Source organism: Myotis brandtii, unplaced genomic scaffold (assembly GCF_000412655.1).
Source record: "Myotis brandtii unplaced genomic scaffold, ASM41265v1 scaffold675, whole genome shotgun sequence".
NCBI classification, from domain to species: domain Eukaryota; kingdom Metazoa; phylum Chordata; class Mammalia; order Chiroptera; family Vespertilionidae; genus Myotis; species Myotis brandtii.
Genome location: NW_005370635.1, coordinates 861,994 through 876,508, shown reverse-complemented (window position 1 = coordinate 876,508; position 14,515 = coordinate 861,994). Strand labels below are relative to the sequence as shown.

At 36.9% G+C, this 14,515-nt stretch overlaps 1 protein-coding gene across 11 annotated transcripts in view; it reads left to right on the top strand.

The window, feature by feature from the left end:
• The window catches only part of KTN1 (kinectin 1 (kinesin receptor)), a 106,169-nt gene that overhangs the window by 35,123 nt on the left and 56,531 nt on the right, over window positions 1–14,515 (top strand). For 10 of the 11 annotated variants that reach the window (XM_014529254.1, XM_014529253.1, XM_014529255.1 and 7 more), the window contains exons 11-18: window positions 5,518–5,684; window positions 6,110–6,178; window positions 7,672–7,709; window positions 8,348–8,438; window positions 9,267–9,335; window positions 9,850–9,887; window positions 10,037–10,118; window positions 10,898–10,966. In XM_014529254.1, the coding sequence (XP_014384740.1) occupies window positions 5,518–5,684; window positions 6,110–6,178; window positions 7,672–7,709; window positions 8,348–8,438; window positions 9,267–9,335; window positions 9,850–9,887; window positions 10,037–10,118; window positions 10,898–10,966 (623 nt within the window). The remainder of the gene's footprint in view (window positions 1–5,517; window positions 5,685–6,109; window positions 6,179–7,671; window positions 7,710–8,347; window positions 8,439–9,266; window positions 9,336–9,849; window positions 9,888–10,036; window positions 10,119–10,897; window positions 10,967–14,515) is intronic. The other variant, XM_014529258.1, reaches the window with a different exon arrangement.

The window sequence follows — 14,515 nt, the reverse complement described above, 5'->3', positions numbered from 1 at the left end:
TGCGGGAGGGCACAGGCCGGGCTGAGGGACCCCCCCCCCCAAGTGCACAAAATTTTGTGCACTGGGCCTCTAGTCTATACTAATAAATGGGTAATGTGCTAATTAGACCGGACATCCATCCAGACATCCTTTTGGACAAAGCCACAGTGGCAGGGGCTGAGGCAGAGGCAGTTAGGGGTGATCTGGCCAACAGGGGAGGGCAGTTAGGGGCGACCAGGCCGGAGGGGAGGGCAGTTAGGGGCGATCAGACTGGCAGGCAGAGGCAGTTAGGGGCAATCAGACAGGCAGGCAGGTGAGCGGTTAGGAGCCAGTGGTCCACAGAGATTGGGCCTAAACCGGCAGTCAGACATCCCCCAAGGGGTCCCCGATTGGAGAGGGTGCAGGCTGGGCTGAGGGAATCCCCCTTCGTGCATGAATTTTGTGCACTGGGCCACTAGTGTAACTATAAATAATAAAACTGTACTCTGATCCGAAGCAGTTACTTTTGCTTTTAGTGTTTTCTGTCATAACTTTTTTAATGTTAATATAAGTGATCTTTTAATGGAAAGTAACTGCTTTTTTTAAAAATTAAATTTATTGGGGTGACATTAGTTAATAGGGTCGTATAGGTTTTAAATATACATTACTATGATAAGATGATATGTATATTACAATGTGTGCCCACCACCCAAAGTCAAATCATCTTCCATCACCATACATTTGGCCCCCTTTACCCCTTACTACCCCTCACCCCCTTCCCTCTGGAAACCACCAGTTGTCTGTGTCTCTGAGTTTCAGTTTTATGTCCTACATATGAGTGAAATCATATGGTTCTTAGCTTTTTCTGACTAACTCATTTTGCTTAGCATAATATTCTCAAGGTCATTCCATGTCGCAAATGCCAGTATTTCATCTTTTCTTATGGGTAAGTAGTATTCCTTAGTATGTGCCATATCTTCTTTGTCTAATTCTCTATCGAAGGACACTTTGGTTGTCTCATGTCTTGGCCACTGTGAATAATGCTGCAGTGAACATAGGGATACATATATCTTTGTGAATAAATGTTTTTGAGTTGTTCGGGTTGATACTCAGAAGAGTTTTTTGAGGAACCCCCATACTGTTTTCCATAGTGGTTGTACCAATTTATTGTCCCACCAGCAGTGGTGGGGGTTCCTTTTTCTTTACAACCTCTTCAACACTTGTTATTACCTATCTGTATATATAAAAGCCATCTGTATATTTAAAAGCCAAGCAACCGGAATGACGAAATGACCGGAATGACTGGTTGCTATGACGTGCACTGTGGTGGCCAACCGGCCCGATCAGGGCCCCGATCGGCCCTCCCCAACCTCCCATAGCCCCTCCCCCCTGCTGGCCTGGCCTAATCGGCCCCCATCCTGGTGGGCCGGCCAGACCCCACCTGTGCATGAATTCATGCACCGGGCCTCTAGTCTTGTTGATAATAGCCTTTCTAACAGGTGGTATCTCATTGTAGTTTTGATTTACATTTCCCTAATAGCTAGTGAAGTTGAACATCTTTTCATATACCTGATAGTTGTTTGTATGTCTTTTTGGGAGAGGTGTCTGTTCAGGTCCTCTGCTTATTAAAACAATTTTTAAAAATTGATTTCAGAGAGGAAGGGAGAGGGAGAGAGAGAGATAAAAATACTGTTACTGGGAAACTCTTGGGTGGACTCTGGCTGTGTCCAATAACGAAGGCCGGGTTGAATCATATAAGGCGTTTATTGAGAAGGCTAGCCAACCAAGAAGACAGCATGCCTACAAGCATTCAATTCCTGTCTTACAGCAAGGTGCAGGGGACAGGATTATAAAGGGGCATGGGCTAGGATGAGGCTGGGAATGGAATGCAGATACGTGCAGCCCTGGAGGTCTGCAGACGTCAGCTATTGTCTTTAGTCATCAGGTGATGAGATGATGTTTTGAGTCCTGGTGGGTTGGTTTGACCCTGCTTATCGGTTCTGCTTGCTGGATTCACAGCCAAGTCACCTCCTCAATCGCTTCGCACAGGCCTTGAAAAAAGTGACTTTAAGAAAAACTTAACCCCCTATTCACATATAAGAAATTAACCCCCTATTCACATAAGTATATGTGTTTTAAAATTTAAAATAATATGATTATTTTTCAGATTAATTCAGGTGCTCTATCACATTATAAGTCCCTCTATCATTATCAGTGATGAGAAAAAATAATTGATTGGCTGTCTCCTGCAGCGCCCCTTCTGGGGATTAAGCTACTACCTAGGCATGTGCCCTGACCAGGAATTGAATCAATGAACTTTTGGTTCATGGGTTAATACTCAACCACTGAGCCACACCGGCTGGGCTGTATGAGTGCTTTATATATTTTGGATATTAATCCCTTGTCTGAGCTGTTGCTTACAAAAAAACATTTCCCAGTTGGTTGGTTGCCTTTTTTTTTTTTTAATAGTTAGTTTCTTTTGCTGTGAAGAAGCTTTTTAGTTTGTTATAGTCCCATTTATTTATTTTTGCCTTTACTTCCCTTGCCTTTGGGGTCAAATTCATAAAATGTTCTCTATGACCAAGGTCCATAAGTTTGCTACCTGTGTAATTTATTGTTTCAGATCTTATATTTAGGTTTTTGATCCATTTTGAATTAACTCATGTACATGGGGATAAATTAACCTAATTTCACCTTTTGCATGTGTCTTTCCATTTTCCCAGCACCATTTATTGATGAGGTTTTCTTTTCTCCATTGTGTGTTTTTGGCTCCTTTGTTAAACATTATTTGCCCATATACCTGTGGTTTTATTTCTGGGCTCTCAATTCTATTCCATTGGTCGGTGTGTCTGTTCTTCTGCCAATACCATGCTGTATTGATTATTGTAGTCCTGTAGAATAATGTGAAGTCAGATAATGTGATACCTCCAGCTTCTTTCTTTTTCTCAGGATTGCTTTGGCTATTCTGGAACTTTAGTGGTTCCGTACAAATCTTGTGATATTTTTTGTTCTATTTCTTAAAAAAACACACACGCTATTGTGATTTATTTACTTATTATTAATCTTCACTTGAGGATTTTTTTTATTACTTTTTCAGAGAGAGTGGGGGGGAGAGAGAGAGAGAGAGAGAGAGAGAGAGAGAGAGAGAGAGAGAGAGAGAGAGAGAGAGAGAGAGAGAGAGAGAGAGAGAGAGAGAGAGAGAGAGAGAGAGAGAAAGAGAAAGAGAAATATGAATGTGAGAGAGACAAATCCACTGGTTCCTTCCCATACCTGCCCCTACTGGGAGTGGTGAGGGAACCCTTGACTGGGAATCAAACCTGCAATCCTTTGGTGTGTGGGTCCGACACTCTAACCACTGACCACATCTGCCAGGGTGACATTGGGATTTTGATGAGGATTGATTAAATCTGTATATTGTTTTGGGTAATACTATAGCCATTTTCACTATGTTGATTGTTCTAATCCATGATCAGGGAATATCTTTCCATTTCATTGTGTGTGTTTCAATCTCTTTTAATAATGCTTTGTAGTTTTCAGTATATAGGTCCTTCACATCCTTTGTTAAGTTTATTCCTAGCTATTTTATTCTTTGGTTGCAATTGTATCATATCTCTAATTAAGCATATTATTTATATTTACACTGCTGTCTCTTGATAGGCATCAGTTAACTTTCTGTCACAGAAAATGAGTGCTTAATACTCTCACACCACTTCTCTCACCTTTCCCTCATCCTCCTGATAAGGTTATGTATACTTTTTGATCATGTCAATATTCATTGTTTGCATCATTATGACTCTGTACTCGGTGCTGAGCCAAGAAAAATATTAAAACTGTAATTCTTTTCTTGAACAGTGTTTTAATTTTCTGGAGCTAATTATTGCTTTATGTTTTTAACTTGCTTGATCTTTTACCATTTAAATTTTTTCCTGTGGTTAAACTCCCTTTAACATTTTCCCCTCCCCTAGCCTCTCAACATGTTAGATAGTGGAGACCCTATTAGTTTTTCTTGGAACCATCTGTCTGGAGTACTTAGTCTTCCTGTTTGAGTACCTTACTTTCTAGGTTTGCTCCATAGCTATCTTCCTGAGACTTAGTTTTGTCTCTTTATCCTGTTTTTTGGATCTTGTGTCACTGCCATCTTTCTTGCTTTCCTCTCTTATTTAATAGCAAATGTTTTAGTAGCTTCACAAGAATAAGCCTTGAAATGCATATGTTTGTATATCTGAAAATGTTTTTATTCTTTCTACTTTCATGCTTGTTTTATAGTTTGACTAGATGTAGAGTTCTGGGTTGGAAATAATTTTCCCACAGATTTAACTTCTGTTGCTGATAAGAAATATTATGCTCTTCTGAGTTCTAAACCTGGACATTATAATTATGTCTTTAATTTTCAGGAGCTCTTTTATGAATTGTGTTCCATTCTGATATTAGTATCTTCTTATGGAAGAAACATCTAACCTTTCTTAAAACATATCTAATGCACACATATACACATTCCTTCTTCTTCCCTCTATTTCCATCTCTATTCTCCCTGTTTTGGACTTGATTGTGTTATGGGGCCAGGAAGCAGCTCTCATAATGCCTGGTATTGTGATTTCCTGAACCTTTCTAGGTTTTTAGAATCCTTTCCCTTTCCTCCAAGTTAGTGATCATCTCACCATTCATTTTGTCTTAATTTCTTGTGATTTTTGGAGTTACATTTACTTATGATTGCATTAAGGATAGTTTCTCTCTCTCTCTCTCTCTCTCTCTCTCTCTCTCTCTCTCTCTTTCTCTCTCTCTCTCTCTTCTGTGTTGGGGTTATTAGAAGAGAAGCAAACAGAAAATTTTTACTTCATCTTACACCAGGACATTTGTCAGCTTTCAGCATCTTTCTCTGCTTTCCAGGTAGGAGAGAACAGGGAATTTACAAGAAATTCACTAAATAACTTACTAAAGTACTTACTAAGAGGTCATTGGAAATCAAGAAATGGTATAGCCCTGGCCAGTGTGGCTCAGTTGGGCGTTGTCTCATGCACAGAAAGGTCGCCAGTTCAATTCTGGGTCAGGTCAGGGTACATGCCAGGGTTGTGGGCTCAATCCCCAGTAGAGGGCACGCAGGAGGAAGCTGATCGATGTTTTGCTTCCCTGGCGATGTTTCTCTCTCTCTACGCAGGAGGAAGCTGATCGATGTTTTGCTTCCCTGGTGATGTTTCTCTCTCTCTAAAAAAAAAAAAAAAATGAATAAAAAAAAGAAATGATATAGCAGTTTTAAACATCATGTACTGTTAACACATTTATTGAATATGTACGTGCTGTGTGCCAAGCATTGGTCATAGCTCTGGATTCAGAAAAGGTAATCTCTGATTTCAAAAAGCTGGGTGAGAAGACGAATTAGTATGGTGTGGCAGGTACTGTGATTAAAAGTAAGCACATAGGCTGTTCATATGCAGGCAGGAAGGAGGGAGCAGAGGAGACATTCAAGGAGGGTTTTCCAGAGGAGATCATGTCTACACTAAAGATGAGTATCAGTAACCAGGAAAGGAAGAGACCTTTGTAAAATACAATGCTTTGTTACAGATTTACAGAGTAAATTTGTGGCCAAAGAAAATGAAGTACAGAGTCTGCATAGTAAGCTTACAGATACCTTGGTATCAAAACAGCAATTGGAGCAAAGACTAATGCAGTTAATGGAATTGGAGCAAAAAAGGGTGAATAAAGAAGAGTCTCTGCAAATGCAAGTTCAGGTATCTAGTTTTCTCTCTTTTAAAAAATAAACGTGGGCAGGAATTGGATGTATCTGAATAGAAGAGGGAGGATAGTCTGCCTTGTCCTAATTCTGGAGTGGTGATGAATAATTAAAACTTAATCTTTGAGCATTTGTCACAGTATGGGGTTTTTGAATATATACTTAAAGATGTCCTCACCCACAGTCTTAGGCTTTTTGTATTAGATTAGGAACAACACAACATATTCTTAATTTCTACCTTGTAAATTAACTTTCTTAGAAGAATGCCTAACATTATTGTTGTAAAATGACGTCTTTTGGAATCAAAGAATGCCTTTCTAAAGATAAACACATGTACCTGTAACTCATTTTGTTCATATGCATTGGTATATTTAGTAACAACATACTTTTCCCTTTCTTCTTTTTGGTTGCTATTTATGAAAGGATATTTTGGAGCAGAATGAGGCTTTGAAAGCTCAAATTCAACAATTCCACTCCCAGATAGCAGCCCAGGTAATGGTGCTTTCTTATTGTTTATCATTACTAATAGCTTCCTAGCTGTGTAACTAATCTCCTGAGTGCCTGTTGAGTGCTGAGCACTGGATTAGTCTTTGGGAGACTAGTCATTGAATCAGCATTGATGATCCTGAGTGCTAAACTCTCTGATAATCATAATAAGAAACAATAAGAAATTCAAATTCAGCTAGTTGAAAGGTGGGTTATAGAGTTTTTGCCATAGGAAGAAAAAAATGTCCACAGTTCTGTCACAAAACAGGAGGAATTGGCCAAATGGTGTCAAGAATAGTAATTTGTCTATTAGAAGTCTTCTCTACTATTGACTAGCCATAAAGGAAAATTTTATATTCCCTCAGGTGGTAGCAGTATGCTGATCATAACTCTCAGATTATATATGCAAAAGGGTCATTTTAAGATTTATATTTCAGTTTAGTGAGTGGAGAAACATTCCAAAGTTTTGCAAGTGGTATTACAATACCTATTTTTCTTTTGCAGCATTTTAATGTAACCCATCTAGGTATTAACTATTTCTTGTTGAAATTAATGTTCGATCCAAAGAATTGATTATTTTTGAGATATCAGAGGAGCAGTTAAAATACTCTTAATGTGCTGATTTGGTTTAGTCTTCTACCATTTAATTAAAAAAAGGATATATTTTTTTATTATGGTAGATAGGTAGATACAGTCTTTGGAATATAAATAATACAACAGTGACAAAAAAGAAAAAACTTCTAGTACTTAACTTGTTTCCATTATATACATATTGTGAATTTTAATTCTACAACTTTAAAATTCTAAAAATTGTAGAAAAATGAGTAGTTTGGAATAGAAATCACCTTTCTATATAAAAAGTAGTTTTAACATTAAAAACTTGTTTTTAAAGTTTCAGGCAAATTTAAAGTCCTAAAACTTTGAGATAGCAAACATTTTCCCCCACCCTCACCCCCTATTTGCTTTCTTTGTAGAAACTGTAGTCTAAAATTAATTAGGAAGAATTATTTAATATAGGGAAGGATCCTTGTGTGTTTATGGAGGTGTATGTATATATAAATTATCAATTCAAATTGGATTAAAATCCAAGTTATTAGCTGAAAGAGAGCTCTAGAAATTTATCAGGAATTAAATACTTAGAGGATGCTATAAATACCTTTTAAAAAGTAAAGATCAGCATAGGTATTACCAAAAAGTAATTCTTACCTTAATCATGAACTATTATCATTTCATTATTGGAAATAGTTACAAAGGAAAAGAAGTACAGGGATGAAAAATGAACTTCATGCTATTTTCCTGATGTTTTGTTTCTTTGTTGAATGTTGGTGATCAAATTTGCCTTAAAAATAATAGCTACTATGTAATGAACCCTTGCTATGGGCCAGCTGATGCCTTAATAATTTTATATACTTTAATTTCTTTTGATTTTTAATGATTATTGTAAAACTTTTAAACTTTGTCCTAAATGCTTTTATGTTGACACTGTTTTTCTTTCTTAGACCTCTGCTTCAGTTCTAGCAGAAGAATTACATAAAGTGTAAGCCTTCCTGTCTACATTTTTCTTACAATTGCTTAGTCACCATTAACTGATTACCTGCTGGATTCAGTACTTATGATTAAATTTATATTCTAACTTGTTCAGAAAATGCACCTAAATTTGGAGCAACTCTCATCCTCTCGCCTGCCCCCATCCCTCTCAATGATTTGGCTCCTGAAAAGTTAAATGTTCTGTGTTTTGTCTTCATCATAAAAAGAATTGGAGAATTTTTTTCATTTGGGCTTGAGCAGTTATGTGGGAGAGATAATTATGATTTGAGATCAGAGGAAGTTAGTTTTTGTGTCTAATAAGTAGTTGCAGGTATTCTGTATCTAACTATACGGTGGTGGCCAAAACAAAGTTCTGTGTTTTTGTGTATTGTGTAATTGAGTTCAGAAGTCCTAAACTCAGGTTTTGACATTGCCAGGGTTGTGAGCTTAAAAAAGTTACTTATTTCACTTCAAGATTTAAAATAGGGGTAGGTATTTTAAGGATTTGTAGTAATGCGTATGACAGCTATTCCTAAACTGAAAGGGGGACTACAGAAATGGAAGGTACAGTTTATGTGAGAAACTGCTTTGATTTGTGGTTTGACTTCTGAATATTTATTGAATGTGCAAATGTATTTCCCGTTAAAGGATTGCAGAAAAGGATAAGCAGATAAAACAGACTGAAGATTCTTTAGCAAATGAACATGATCATTTAACAAGTAAAGAGGAGGAACTTAAGGTACAGTAATTATTATAAATGGCTGCAGTATTTTACAGTCATTGCGTTACCCTGATCTTGTGATCAGTATATGTGTTTATGAAGAAGAAAATACTCTAGCCCCGTGGTTGGCAAACTGCGGCTCGCGAGCCACATGCGGCTCTTTGGCCCCTTGAGTGTGGCTCTTCCTAAGCCTTAGGAGTACCCTAATTAAGTTAATAACAATGTACCTACCTATATAGTTTAAGTTTAAAAAATTTGGCTCTGAAAAGAAATTTCAGTCGTCGTACTGGTTATATTTGGCTCTGTTGACTAATGAGTTTGCCGACCACTGCTCTAGCCCTAGTCAGTTTGGCTCAGTGGATAGAGCGTCGACCTGTGAACTGAAGGGTCCCAGGTTCGATTCTGGTCAAGGGCACATGCCTGGGTTGCAGGCTTGATCCCTTGTAGGGGATGTGCAGGAGGCAGCTGACCAATGATTTTCTCTCATCTTTTGATTTTTCTATCTCTCTTTCCCTCTCCCTTCCTCTCTGAAATCAATAAAAATATATTTTAAAAAAAGAAAAGAAAATACTCGAATTGATCTGAAAAGTGTCTCTTTTCTAAACTACAAAATCCTTTTTACCCCTCTAAGAGGAAAAGTTTAAAGGTTTTTTTCTCACATGATATAATTGACAATAATTTGGAAATATGTTAAACATCAGGAATTGATGGTTTTTCTTTCTCATTTAAGAAATTATAATTTGAGACTTTTGCTTTGAGACCTTTGCTTAAGTAGAAGAGTGTTTTGCAAGCTTCAAAGTCAATTATATTAAGTATTTCTAATTCTATTTTTCCTTTTTGTTCTAGGATATACAGAATATGAATTTCTTACTAAAAGCTGAAGTACAAAAATTACAGGCCTTGGCAAATGAACAGGTAGATCTTTATTGCTTTTTAAGCATTTACCTCAGAATTTCAGTTTGTCTATACTTATTTTTATTGGTATTGCAAGCTCTAATTTTACTCATGTAGATAGCAAATAAATATAATGGTTACTCGGGTATGGCTGCATGGTATGTTGTTGAAAGCCTCTTCTATTTTACAATGCCTCTCACAACCCATCTAGATATTAATTATTTTCATGTTGAAATTAATGTTCGATCCAAAGAATTGACCACTTTTGATATATCAGAGGAACCGTTAAAATACTCTTAATGTGCTGGTTTGTTCTAGCTTTCTACCATTTAATTAAAAATGGACATATCTTTTTATTAGGATAAAAGTTGATCAATAAGAAGTACAAATATTGGATTGCATAATGTATTGATAATGCTTTAATTTTACTTCAAATATATAAAAATGTAACTTTTTAATATGTAAAAATAAGTAAAAGAATAATTTAGAGTACTGCCTGAGAAATGACATAATTCTCATCTCATTCTAAACACAGGCTGCTGCTGCACATGAACTGGAGAAAATGCATAAAAGGTAATTAATGTATTGTACATGGAGTCATTCGTACATTTATGTCCAACTATAATTACAGGAAATATAGCTGCTTATAACTGATACTTGTGCACATAATTTATGTATACTTTCTGAATATATTACATGTTTTAATTGATTTTTTCTCATAGTATTCGTGTTAAGGATGATAAAATAAGACTGCTTGAAGAACAGCTACAGCGTGAAATTTCAAACAAAATGGAAGAATTTAAGGTGTGTGATTAAGCTTGTTTTTTGAACAACCTTGTAATAGTTTTCAGTTGAAGTGAATCTAGAAATACTACTTTTATGTGTAATGACTCTGAAACAGTGTTTCTAGAGTTTATTTGGGGACTTATACAAGCAATGAATTTTATCAGATTCTTCTTGCCTAGATTATCTTATTTCTTCTTGTAACAGACTTGAAATTTGTTTTGCTCCTGCCTTTTCTCTACAGTTTTCAGTTGGTAGTTTGTGATGGTTCTATCTGCCTATGTTGTTGATGCACTGCTAGTTTTTGGTCTGGCCAACCAGCTTGAGTGCTGTAAAGCATTCTGATTCCCAGGGTGCGTCTCTGTGTAGTATGATTTGCTTCTTGGGGGCTTTTATTTACTAGTACTCCCTTATGAAAGCAGGGTTTCCTAGATTCCGTTGGCACAAACTGTTCAACTTTTTGAAATACACATGAAAGCAGTTCAAAGCACAGTGTTAACACTGTTTTGGGATAAACTACATGACTGAAATAGGGGGCTCGGTAGAATTTGTTTTAGAGATTATTGTACATGTACTTTATACTAGTACTGTATTCCTGTACTCTGGAATGTATTCATTAAAACTGGAAACTGGAGCCGTGTGAGATTTGTATTCTTATGTACATTAGTGTATAATTCACCTGCCACTTTATTAGTACTTAAAGCAATAATATGGGTTTGATATTTTTTTAAAAAGTTACTCAAATTATTGCATTGTTACCTTTTCTTAATAAAACAATAAATTGAGATTCTTTCTTCCAGATTTTAAGTGACCAAAACAAAGCATTACAATTAGAAGTTCAGAAGCTACAGACCCTTGTTTCTGAACAGGTAAGGCTTTTCATGAGTTAGTTACAAGGTAGAAATATCTAGTACATAACAAGATTTGCTTCTTCTTAAATAGTAACCAGTTCATTTACTTTGAAAGATATTGATTGTATTTTTATTGTTTTTGTGCTTATCAAATATCCAAACTAAGGAAAATATAACTTTACTTCCTGAAAGGAAGTTAATGCTAACATGCTTGTAAGCATGCCTCCCCCCCAAAGGAAAGAAAAATGTAATAGGATGCATAAAAAGAACATTTTAAGTTATTTTGATGCATTTGGCTCTTAGGATAAAAGTCCTCAGACTTGGAGCTTCACATTTTCTAAGGCAGCATGGTTCCTTAAAGGAGAATGGGTTTGGCTCAGCCAGTGTTGCTCAGTGGTTAAGTGTTGACCTATGAACCAGGAGGTCATGGTTTGATTCCCAGTCAGGGCACATGCCCATGTTGCTGGCTTGATCCCCAGTAGGGGGTGTGCAGGAGCCAGCTGATCAATGATTCTCATCATTGATGTTTCTATCTCTCATTTCCTCTCTTCTTCTCTGAAATCAATGAAAAAAAAGAGAGAGGGAGGGAGAGAAAGAGAGTATGGGCTCGAAACCTAATACCAGCATTTAAAGCAGTGATGTTGATCAAATTGCTTAACCTTTCTGAGGCCTCTCATCCCAAGTCTTTCACATTTTATTTACATCATAAACTTGGTAGATTTAAATGGGTAAGTTTATGAATAGTGTATAGCCTAGTGCTTTGCATATAGTAGTTATTTTAAACCTCCATATCTTTCCCTTAGATATTTATTTTTCCATCTCATTTCCACCCCATACTGCCATCATATTTTTTCTATATTTATAGCAAGCCATCAAAACTCTAGCAGCCTGAATAAGCATCCTATATAATAAAAGCCTAATATGCTAAGTGTCCGACTGTTCATTCAACCAGTCGCTATGACACGCACTGACCAACAGGGGGCAGACACTCCAACTGGTAGGTTAGCTTGCTGCTGGGGTCTGGCCGATCAAGACTTGGCGAGACGGGCCGGACACACCCTGGAGCCCTCTCGCGGTTCCTCCCCGGCTCCGATCATGCACTCTGGGGTCCCTTGGCCTGACCTGCGCCTTCTCGCAATCTGGGACCCCTCGGGGGATGTCCACAGGCCAGGCCGAGGGACCCCACCTGGTGCATGAATCCCTGCACCGTGCCTCTAGTAGCTCCATAAATTAGAGCCCCAGGCAACATCCATTTTATGTCTGTTCCTGAGGGTTGCCTTCATACTCTTCTACACAACTTTTCAAATTTCAGTGTTAAAAAATATTCTAAAAACTCTTGATATTAGATGACATATTAAAATAGAAGCTTGGCATGTGTTTCTAATACAGTTAAATTTTTAGAACACACTTATTGGAAGCTGAAATGTAAGTTATTGCAAATGATAGCACTTCTTTCAGCAGGTGCCTACTTTCTTTTTTATTTTATAATCCACATTTATGCAGGTATTGAATTGGTGTAAGTAGCTGTGCCAAGTACTGTGGAAGTATTTTGGAAGTATTTTGCTAATATCCTAACAGGATAATCCACTTATTTTTCTCCTCCCTTCAGTTTGATACTAGTTACTAGGTGTATCGGTTAATAATTCGAATTTTGTAATCAAAGAAAACATGATAATTTCAAAAGAAACATCAAAAGTGCTTTATTCAAAGTATTGTCCATTACACATTTTCCCCATATTTCAGGTAATTTGTGGATACTGTCCCAATAGAACTTGTTTTGAGGCAAACCATTCAGAGACCCAGTTTTCCACTTCTTCATATGTTTTGAAGTGCTGCTCAGAAAGCACATGTGCCATTGATTGGAACAAGTGGTAATCTGAAGGAGCAAGGTCTGGTGAATACAGCGGGTGGGTTACTACTTCCCAGGCAAGATCTTTTAACGTGTCTTTAACTGGTTTTGAAGTGTGTGATGGTGCATCATCATGAAGCAAAATTACTTTGCTGTGTCTTCTGGCACATTCTGGTCATTTCACGATCAAAGCGTGGTTCAAATGGATTATTTGTTGTCGGTAGTGATCAGTACTAACGGTTTCACTTGGTTTTACAAGCTCATAATACACCACACCTTTCTGATCCCACCAAACGCAGAGCATTGTCTTCTTTCGAAGCGATTTGGCCTTGCAGTTGATGTTGATGGTTGACCTGGATCAACCATGATTTTGTGCATTTGGGATTCTCAAAATAAATCCACTTTTCATTGCCAGTCACAATTTGATACAAAAGAGACTTTTGTTCATGCCGTTGAAGCAACATTTTACTGATGACTTTTCGATTTTCCACGTCTTTTGTTCAGTTGATTTGGCACCCATTTTCCTTCCTTTAAAATCTTTTCCATTGCTTGTACACGATCGGAAATTATTTGCTGAGTAACGTTTAATCTTTCTGCAAGTTGTTTTTGAGTTTGACACGCATCTTCATCCAATAATGCTTGTCATTGTTGGTCTTTCTTCAAACTTTTTCAGTTGACCTTGACGTTCTTTGTCTTTCACATCGAAATCACTTTTAAAGCGTTTAAACCAGCATTCACAAGTATCTTGAGATGGAGCATGTTCACCATAAGCTTCCTGAAGTATTCAGTAGCACTTTTCTTCAAAATAATGAACTAAAACTTCGTGCAAATGCTCTTTTTTTTTTGGCACGAAATTCGAAAATTTTTAAGCGTAAAAATATCTATGATGTTAACACCTTCAGCAAATTTGACATATGAAGTTTTGAAGCATGCTGTCAATACAACAAAATAGCATACATATCAAATCGCAATATATATCAACATATGTGTAACTCCATCTACTGAAAAATATCCGCATTATTAACAGGTACACCTAGTAAGTGCTTTGCTTAATCTTTATTACTTTGTATATTCTTTACCCCTGCAAATTAAAGTTAATAGAGGAGAAAATTCTGAACAGATAATACTTAGTGCAGGAATGATTTCATGCCTCTAATCCTAAAGTGGTATTTAAATCTTATCTTAAATCTTATTCTTATTTCATGTTGTTGAGGTATAGCTTATAAGAGAGATGATATTTCATCAATTGTAAGTTTTTTTTCTACCTCTTAATTTATCATCCATCTTTGAAGTCTGGTTGTATCTTACAGTCTCTGGTTACAGTTTTAGTTGGCAGCATTTTTAATTTTTAGTGCTACATAAAATACTGGTTGTGAGATGCAACATCAATGACCTGGATTAGAGTAAATGATAGATAGATAGATAGATAGATAGATAGATAATTTTTTATTTTTTTTATAAAATATATTTTATTGATTTTTTAGAGAGGAAGGGGGAGGGATAGAGAGTTAGAAACATCGATGAGAGAGAAACATTGATCAGCTGCCTCCTGCACACCCCCCACCGGGGATGTGCCCACAACCACAAGGTAGTACTTGCCCTTGACTGGAATTGAACCTGGACCCTTCAGTCCGCAGGCCGATGCTCTATCCACTGAGCCAAACTGGCTACGGCATGATAGATAATTTTTTATCCTCACCCCAGGACATTTTCTAACT